The sequence below is a fragment of the Olea europaea genome, chromosome 6 (genome assembly GCF_002742605.1).
Source record: "Olea europaea var. sylvestris chromosome 6, O_europaea_v1, whole genome shotgun sequence".
Taxonomy (NCBI): Eukaryota; Viridiplantae; Streptophyta; class Magnoliopsida; order Lamiales; family Oleaceae; genus Olea; species Olea europaea.
Window position 1 is genome coordinate 22,832,812 of NC_036242.1, and position 10,011 is coordinate 22,842,822.

The window sequence follows — 10,011 nt, forward strand, 5'->3', positions numbered from 1 at the left end:
CAAACCACAAAATATGGTTTTCCTATTTTTAATTTTCAGTTCAAAATCAATTTAATCAAATTGACCTCAATTTTATTTAAATTTATTATTCTACTGTAGTGTTATTTTTATCGGAGAAAATCGAATTAAAAAGAATTAAAACTCTACAACATCTCTCTTAATTATTTTGAGCTCGTTATCTTTCTCTTTCTGTGATTTTAATAATCAAATTTATGAAAAATTCAGCAAAGAGAGACGTGAAACACATAAAATTAAATTACATTATTTTGTAAGAGCTAATATTAAACATATCATTAATTAAATTAATGCAACTTTGTATATATTAAAAAATTTAATTATAATACGGAACCGAAAGGATCCGAATCAGATTGAACCGAATGGAACCGAACCCGAACAATTCTGTAATTAAATTTGGATCCCACGATTCCACTCACGGAATACTCCAAAATTTCGAATCGGTTCGGTCGAACCGGACAATTTCCAGCGCTATGAACAGTCTATTTCTCTCTTCACTAAAAAAATCTATAATTCCCAATTTCCCACACACAATTGCTACATCTTGATTCTCGAAGGTTTTCAAAAATCTCAAAAAACTCAAGGTAAGGTTTATACTATTGTTCCGTCCTTTTTCCGAAAATATTTATAATCTGAACTCATTTGTTTTATGTTTTTGAAGATTTTGGGCTAGAATATTGGGATTGGAGTTGAGGAAAAAGGGTCTAGAGGAAGAGAATGACCACCTGGTGAAAGAGAAGGTAGTTACGATTGAAGTTATCGTATTAAGTTTCTGATTTGTTGTTTTGTAGACCTAGGATGGTAGTTTTTAATTCTCCACTGAATTTAGCAGATTGAAACACACTACTATCGCCATCTCGTTCGCCTCTCCCGGCCAACACCATCCAGGCTCCTGCCAAGCATTTTCGGTGAATCGTTTTATTTTTATTTTTTAAGTTTTCTTTCTAATTCGATTTTTTGGCTGCAATTTCAATAAGTAATTAAGTATGAGTAATGAATGTTTACAGTTTTTTGCTGCCTCCAGATATTGTCTTTGATGAATCTTTGTGTTTTTGTTCTATAAGTAATTAAGTACGAGTTCTGCACTTTGGATCATTTTGAATACTTGAATGTTAAAATTAGTTCAGGCTGTAAGGTTTAACTTGATATTTGAAACAAAAATTGTAACAAGAACAAATGCAGTATTTGTAATTTTTTTTTTCCAGCCCCCAACATATTGTTCTGGGTCTGCAACACTGTATAATCCCTTTTATCTGTTCTTCATATTCCCCTATATCATATGGTAAATTATGTTGTATGTAAAATTGGATTTTGTTTTCACTTATTGAAATTATTATAGATTTTTGTATTACAGAGATAATTCACGGTCAGCTATGTCTTATATGAGAGGGGATTTACTATCTAAAACCCGAAAACTAGTCAAAGGGTTAGCCAAATCCGAGCCTGTCTGGCTTAAAGCCATGGAAAAGTACGTCTTTATTGTTTTTGCCGATTCTTTACTACGGTCTTGTAATCTGTGCATAATTTTTAAGGTTATTATTCTTAATTTGTTACATTTGTAAAATTCAGGGCGCCACCAGCTACATTTCCTCGTGCGGAGAATAAGCTTAAGCCCATAAGCTTGCCGGAGGATGTTTACATCAGTAAATTCTTTCAGAAGCACCCGGATTCAAAGCATGAAGATCCTATCAAGTAATTTATTTAATCTATTTTGCATGTCCTTTTTAGTGTTATCTACAAAGTGATGTTTAGTTTGAATTTTGCTCTGTTATCCTTAATATTTTTTTTTTGTTGCACTCTAGATATATTTATGAACTAGAAAGGAAAATGGAACTTATTTACTTTTGAGTGTGAAGCTATGTTACAAGTGCTTTGACATTGTCGTTACTAAAGCTAAAGCTAATATGCATTTTTGTTGTGATGATTCTCTAGCCATTTGAGATGACACATTATGCTGAGCTCGTAGTTGTAGGGATTAAGTTCAGAGTAATCCAGCTAAGCTTGAATTTGATTCCCTGCATAGCTATCAAGTACTATTGTGAGAGTACAACTATTGAGACATTTTCACTGATTTAAAATTGAGTAGATTTATGGTTTAGACTATGAGGCTGTTTCCATTAATAGCTTTTCTTCACTTGTTTCCTACCAATGCTAATGAAATTTACTTCGAATGTGCTCAGCTGTCTAATATTTTCTATTGACATTTGTAGGTGACCTATCAATTTAAATGTTCCAGATTTTCAGTTTTATCATTCCAAAGGAGTTAGTAAATACCCAAATCTTTTTAAATTCTCAAGACAATAAACACCTGAGTAAGTAGATAAGTGGATGGAATTGGTAGTCACCACTAACAATTGGAAATTACTCGTTTCAATTTATTGTCTGCCTGCTACTTAATAATTATGTTTCAATATAGCCTATGATGTAAACACAGAACTTGATTTTACTGATATGGCAAGCTGTAAATAGATGAGAATGCCAATCATCACAAGAATTTTGTATGTAGTGATGAAACTATTTCAATTTTAGCCCCCGTTTGAGCCCCATTAATTTTCATTACATTACATTTTATTTTTCTCTCTTCTATTTTCAACCACACAATCTTCCATAAAATAATATTACACGTAAATCAAAAAATTTTCCTTCTTTTTCAACTACTCGTTTTTTAAACAAATACTATTCCACCCATTAATTTTTTCACGTAATGGGGGCCAAACAGGGGCTTAACAGTCTCTTGAGAAAAGTTGTGTCATCCTGAATTGTGATGAATGATGATTTCATTCTAATTGAAGATGAAGTTTTACTCAGAAAAAGAATCACATCCTAATTCACAACATTGTATGTTCTTTCGGGATTTATAAGTGGAATAGTTGTAATTTTGCTAATGAATCTCCTACCACCTCCCAAAATCCAATAGGAGAGCTGTACATGTATCTCACATAACTGCAGGCATATTTAGTATTTAGTAATCATGGCAATCAAGATGGATATAACTTGATTATTGGAGATAAAAAAATAAAAAAAAAAGAAGCAAACGCGTGGTCTTGGAGATATATGAAGGTGGTGTTTAATAAAACCGAAATCTGAACACTGAAGTTTAAAGTTCTTGAACTTAAATAAGATTCTGTATTCTGAAAACTAAAGATTCAGTGTCAATTGTCTGAATTCAACTGTTGAACTTGATTGAATTTTAAATATTATTCTTTATTTTTCACTTTGTTTAATTGTTTCTTGCATTAGTTAAACCAACGCATAATTATCAATAAATGATCTTGTACCTTTTCCAAACCTGGGAGAGGTGAGTGAGTTTTGGTGCTTTAGAGAGGGAGGGCATTCAAAGACGTCTGAAGGATATTTTGTTGGAATGAAGTTGTCTGCCTAGTCTCTTATCTAAAGACTTAATCACTTGACATACATAGCATTAAATTTTATTAATCTCGTAAAAATGAAAGTTTTGGCCTCCTAGCAGTGATACTTGTGATTTTAAGCGGCACCACTTTTGCATCATAACAACACTAAACTTAGAATGCTACATCTTCAGTTTCAGTTGCTCAGTATCGTTACTAAACATCCCCTAAGTGAGTTCAAATTTAATGTTGAGGATTCACTTTCTTTCTAGTTTGATAGACTAGCTTATTGCTAACAAACAAAATTCAATTGCCTGCACATGTTATGTTCCAAAGTAATCGCTCAAGTATCTTTAAAACACTTTACGAATTCCTCTATGTATGGGATCACCCGCAGTTAATTTTCTGAAAAAATTCTTGTTTCTGCGATGTTGTGCTTTTGCCCTAATATGGTTAGGGATTTTCATTGCTGATATTGAAATTCGCAAGTCAAGTACGAGATGTATTCTGTAACAATAATACCAAGTCAACAATACTAGAAACTAAAACTGGAGTGATCCATATTCGCCATGCAGAATCTTGATTAAAACAATTCATAAGTGGTGAAAGAAGCAAAAAATTAAACCCCTTCATTGTGTTGGTGAAAGCTAAACAGAAGCAAGCGGTGTTATCATCTGACAGGAAGGAAAAGGATGTTATTGAGCTTAGTAGACTTATAATTTATGTTTCCTGGGCTGAGACTAAAAAAATCAGTTAAATTTATATTTCCAGATTGTTTGTTAAATCATTTCACATTTCAACAGGATTAGTGGTTTTGACCCGCCTCCGGCCCGTGTATTTGGCTGGCGAGTCCTAGAGTTGAAGGAGCAAGGCGTCAGTGAGGAGGAAGCTATGGCTGTGGCTGATGTATGTATTTTTCCTTGCAAATTTAAGTTTTTTGGGCCTTTTCTTATTTGATCTATCGCTTAGTATTGCAAGACAAGATCAAGAACTTGTAAATGGGCTACCATTTATCACCTAACCTTAGGGTTACATTTGTTATAGATGGAATATCGTGCTGAAAGAAAAGCCAAAAAGAAAGCATATGCTCGTCTGAAGCAAATTGCAAAGCTTCAGGGGAAGAAACCCCCGCCAAATCCATATCCTAGTGCTATCAAGGAGATACAGGCTGAGGAGAGAAAGTTTGTCCACGACCGGTTCCATGATCCCAGCATACTTGAAATTGTTCAGAAACTGAAAGAGGAGAGGGCTGCATTTTTGCAGGACAGAAGCGGTTCTGGTCGCTTTTGAAATGGTAATGCTGCTTCAGGACTAACGTAATTGTTAGTAGTTCGAAGCTGATTTCTATTGTGCTCCTTATCAATAGGCTGTGGATATACCTCACTTAGTTGGGGATAATTTTTCCATAGTACGCAATAAAATTTAATTAACTTCTACCGTGACAGATATTTGGATGAATGTTGTTATGCTTTTCATTTTTATATATTTTATATACTGTTGTTATGCCAGCAATTTTTCAAAAATTCTTATTCCGATTGACATGATTATCTGCTGAGTGATATTTTCATGGAACACTGAACAACCCTTCTGGCAAATTTTTATTACCAAGCACTTGACTTTGTTTCTATTGAATGCTGGGCACTCCTGTTCTCATGTACAGGTTGTAAAATTAAATGTGAGAGATGCATCTTCTGGTTTTTCTGCACCCCCGTCTTTCATTCTTAAATCTTAATTATTCAAGTGTTCCGTAAACGAGAACCCGAATTTCTTGGATTAAATATAGACAGATGGATGTCTTAAAAGCAGATGTTGGCTACGAATCCCAGTGCCCGCCCTGAGAGAAACTTCAGTGGGGATGGTCGCACCGCGTGATGGTGCGCCTTCCCTGCTTGTTCAATCAGATTCCAAGATATCTTCCACCATATTTCTTATGTCAGAATTAGAGCATCTTTAATACAAGAATGTGCATTGTTGTACATGTGGCAAACAAAATACAGGATGGAGAAAAGATCATCTTCAATGGGATCGTGGATTGCACTAATTGTGGGCCTGCCTGTGTACAAGAGACGATGAAAAAATAATAGTAAAAATAAATTATAAAACATGTCACATCCTCCCATGAATATAAATTGTAAATTATCATGTCATAAAAATTGTAATTTTGTAATATAAAAAAAAAAAGAAAAAAAAAGGGTGCTTGATAAAATAAATTTGAAGTTGTAAAATCTCATCTTTATAAGAAATTGGGACCAGCAATATGATATGAAACGTGGTTAAAATTGAATACAAATTATTATTTTCCATGCAAAATATTTTATTAAAAAAAATGATAACTAATAAATGTATTTTACATGCTTATCAAGGCTCTACTAAAATTATGTATACATTGTGTTTGCAGGTAAAATTCTTGAGTTGGAGGTTCGAGAAAATAAAAATAAAATTCAATTGGAGCCGAATTCAGCAATAAGGATAGCATTAAAGAGTCACCATAAAGCAGGGGCTTGATTGAAAGCTTCGAAAGTGCTAACTAAATGAATTCAAAAGTTTCAGGGATTAAATTGTGAATTTGAAAAGTTATGGGATCAGCTTGACAACTTAAAACTTGTGGTAGCCAAATTTAATATAAATATTAGTTGAAGTACCAAAGTGAATGAGCTTGAAAGATGAAGGACTTCCAGAAGCAATTGGAAATGGAGGTACTGAAGTTGGATTGACTAAAAGACCGAGGGACTAAAAGTGTATAATAATGGGGGCATCCTTGTTGATTTTTAAAGGCCAAAATTAGGTCGTCCCCTTTGATTGGCCTTGTATAAATTTTTATTTTTGAACTTAGGGGCATTCTTCAATGTATGAATTTCAAGGCAATAAGGACTGCATAAAAGGCAAAATTAGGTCTAGATAACTCTACAACTTGAAAACTTCTTGGGGGAGAAATAACACAATTTTGGGGCTTCCGTGGTTTTCGAGATTGAAATAGGGTTTCTTCGTGCAAGATTAATCCTTTACGTGCAACTAATAAAGCGGTGATGCACTCTCAATGTAATAGTCATTTTTCGTCGTTTAATATGTGTAACTAACTTTTTAGTTTGTGAAAGATGTAAGCTAATCAGGACTTTTAATTTCTTTTATCAAGTTCTTTCGTTTCTCTAATCTTTTTAGTATTATTTTTGCTGCAATTCTCAATGTTCGGAGTAATTAATTGCTATTCTATTGGTTTGTGAACGCCTAAATGGTGTGAGTTATTTGTTTAAATAAATTAAAAATTAGCAATTGGATGGAAGGTAGATATACGCTTTTGCTATTGTTGCTGTCCTTGATAAGTCCATCCGCATTCCAGCTAGTTTTTAATCAAGTTTCTTCCAGCTGAAATTGTTGAATTTCAATTACTTAATGCATGCATGAAACCTCTCCCACCGCTTGGAGAAATTGAATGAAGGCAGCCGCCATTTTTTATTGGTTTATAAATTTTCCCAACCACCATTTTGCATCCTTTTTTTGTTGACTAAAATCTGAAACTGAGGCAAGGAAATGATGCATTAAATGCAACCAAACAATGCAAGAAAACAACAGGTTTTTGGCTAGAAATTTCAGTCGATTTGCAGCAAAATTTTCTTATAAATAGGGAGTGCATTTGTAGAGAATTAGATACCCCCAAAAGAGAGAGAAAAAGTCAATAGTGTAGAGAAGAGAGAAAAAGAGAGCTTAGATAGAGTTTTTTGAGAGGTTTTTTTAAGGGTTTGTAATACTCCATTGTAGAATTCTATTCAAATAAGAAATATAATTATTTTTCCTCTTTTTATCTTCTCTTTTCGTAATCGGAGAATCACAAGAAGTTGTATTAGAGCGAGGTTTATCAATTGACTCTTGTAGTTTTGATAAAGCTTTTGCAAGCCAAGATGTCAATGGAGAAATCTTTATCTGGAGCTATGATCAAGCTCTCTGCCACTAATTACACACTATGGAGGCCTTGGATGGAAGACCTCCTTAGTTGTAAGGATTTCTATGACCCCTTGGAAGCTAAAGGTGGAAACCCTGATCCTACCAAGGAGACAGAGTAGAAGAAGCTAAATAGAAAAACTATCGGTCAAATTCGACAATGGATTGACCATCGTGTTTTTCACTATGTAGCACAGGAGAGACAGATTATGCATATGCCATCTGGAAGATTCTGGAGGACATGTGCTAAGCCAAGACCACTCGAAACAAAGCCCCGTTGATGAGGCGTTTGGTGAATCTGAAGTTAAAGAGTGGAACTTCAGTTGCTAAGCACAACAGTGAATTTCAGAGGTTGATAAACCAATTGCCATCTGTGGAGATACCGCTTGGGGATGAAATACAAGCCTTACTACTTTTAAGTTCTCTTCCTGATAGTTGAGAGACATTAGTAGTATCTCTTAGCAACTCAGCTCCTAATGGAAAATGTAACATGTCTATGGTCAAGGATGCCCTATTTAATGAAGAGGCCAGGAGAAAAGACGTAGACACGGACCAATCACATGCTCTTATCACAGTGAGCCGGGGAAGACAGCAAGTAGGCGTTGAGGCTGGGAGAGAGGCAGAAGCAAAAGTAGGGGTAGATCTATAGATGGAAAGAAGCCTACTCAAATACTACAATTGTGGTATGGAGGGCCGCTTGAAGAAGAATTGCCGAAAATTGCTACGAGAGCAAGGACACAACAATTCGCAACCGAAGAGTAAAGAAGGAGAGACACTAGTCACTATTTTTTGGGAGGTGGCTATCTGCTCTATCCATGAGGAGACATGTCTTCATGTCTCAAACCAAGGTATTGAGTAGGTAATAGACACTGCAGCATCTTACCACGCCACTCCACGTAGAGATTTCTTCACAACATACAAAGCTGGTGACTTTGGTGCAGTGAAGATGGAAAGTACCAATTCTTCTAAGATCGTGGGAATTGGTGAAGTCCAGATACAAACAAACCTCGAGTGTAAAATAACCTTGAATGATGTTCGACATGTACCTGATCTTCGGCTAAATCTACTTTCAGGGATAGCCCTTGACAAACAGGGCTATGTCAATCACTTTAGTAATGGTACATGAAAAATGATGAAAGGTTCCATGGTTGTCGCTCAAAAAGATATATGTGGCACTTTATACAAGACTCCTGTGAAAATGTATGTGGATAGCCTCAACATAGTAGAATGTGAAGTTTCTCAAAATTTGTTGCACCAGAGACTTGGCCACATGAGTGAGAAGGGATTGTCTAGTTTGACCAAGAAAGAGCTAATCACGGTTGCCAAGGGAGCTGTACTGGATCTTTTCAGTCACTGTCTATTTGGTAAGCAACATAGGGTCTCCTTCAATTTCTCTTTGACGAGACAATCAGAGTTGCTCAATCTGGTACACTTTGATGTTTGTGGTCCCTTGGAGGTTGAATCACTAGGTGGTAACAAGTATTTTTTGACATTCATTGATGATGCTTCTCGAAAGGTGTAGGTATATTTCTTGAAGACGAAGGACCAAGTATTGGATTACCTCAAATCACTTCATGCCATGGTACAGCGTGAAATAGGAAAGAAACTGAAATGTCTCCGCACAGATAATGGAGGCGAGTATACTTTCAAAGAGTTTGATGCCTATTGCAGGACATACGACATTCGACATGAGAAGACAGTCCCACACACCCCACAGCATAATGGAGTCGTCGAGAGGATAAATAGGACGATCATGGAAAAGGTCAGAAGCATGATAAGTATGGCTAAGCTGCCAAAGCCATTTTGGGGAGAAACTGTTCAAACCGCCTGCTACCTGATCAACAGATCACCATCAGTACCGTTGAATTTTGAGATTCTGAAAAAAGTATGGTCTAGTAAATATCCGTCCCCTTCTCACCTGAGAGTATTCAACTGTTTAGCATTTGCACATATATCCAAGGAGCTAAGACAAAAACTAGATGCAAAAACCATTCCATGCATCTTTATAGGCTATGGAGATGAGGAATTTGGATACAGACTATGGGACCCAAAGACAAAAAAGGTCATCAGAAGCAGGGACATAGAGTTTCATGAAAACCAGACAATGGAAGACATTGAAAAGCGTACAATATCTCCTAATTTCAATTTTGGTGCCCAGAATATTGCTCCAGATCCAGCACCAACACAATTCACCATAGATAATGACGATGTGCATGAGGAAATGCCGGAAGCAGAACAGGAGGATGAAAAAGAAGATATTGATCAGGGTGAGTCACAATCCTCTTCACAGCAATTGTCGGACCATCACATCAACCAGATGATGATGTACCTCCTGAAACCAACGATCCACAGGTAAGAAGATCTGAACAAGGATGGATTTCATCAACGAGATATCAAGAATCAGAGTACACTTTGCCCATTGGCGAAGGAAAACCAGAGAGCTTTCAGGAAGCACAAACTCACATGGACAAAGACAAGTGGATACAAGCAATGCAGGATGAGATGGAGTCACTGTAGAAAAATCAAACATATGAGTTGGTTGAGCTTCCGAAGGGAAAGAAGGCATTAAGAAATAAATGGGTTTTCAAGCTCAAGAAAGATGGCAGCAGAAATGTGGTAAAACATAAAGCCCGTCTAGTAGTCGAATGATTTCTTCAGAATAAGGGAATTGAATTTGATGAGATATTTTCACCTATTGTAAAATTAGCCTCAA

General features: G+C 35.8%; 1 protein-coding gene across 4 annotated transcripts; it reads left to right on the forward strand.

Moving 5' to 3' along the window:
- Window positions 1–478: 478 nt before the first annotated feature.
- Window positions 479–4,870, forward strand: LOC111396189. 4 transcript variants are annotated; one of them, XM_023022533.1, is made up of 7 exons: window positions 479–599; window positions 677–755; window positions 845–923; window positions 1,355–1,483; window positions 1,585–1,707; window positions 4,166–4,268; window positions 4,407–4,870. In XM_023022533.1, exons 4-7 carry the CDS (start codon window positions 1,389–1,391, stop codon window positions 4,650–4,652), a joined length of 567 nt encoding a protein of 188 aa, XP_022878301.1. In that variant the 5' UTR covers window positions 479–599; window positions 677–755; window positions 845–923; window positions 1,355–1,388; the 3' UTR covers window positions 4,653–4,870. The 4 variants fall into 4 exon arrangements, with proteins under 4 accessions (XP_022878301.1, XP_022878299.1, XP_022878300.1 ...); XM_023022531.1 differs by having other exon boundaries at window positions 1,370–1,483; XM_023022532.1 differs by having other exon boundaries at window positions 848–923.
- The last annotated feature ends 5,141 nt before the right edge of the window (window positions 4,871–10,011 follow it).

Bases quoted from the DNA above. Each gene is read 5' to 3' on its own strand.
- LOC111396189 (XM_023022533.1), top strand. From the start codon at position 1,389: ATGTCTTATATGAGAGGGGATTTACTATCTAAAACCCGAAAACTAGTC. The intron at 1,484-1,584 runs GTACGTCTTTAT...TGTAAAATTCAG, and splicing joins TGGCTTAAAGCCATGGAAAA to GGCGCCACCAGCTACATTTC. The intron at 4,269-4,406 runs GTATGTATTTTT...CATTTGTTATAG, and splicing joins AAGCTATGGCTGTGGCTGAT to ATGGAATATCGTGCTGAAAG.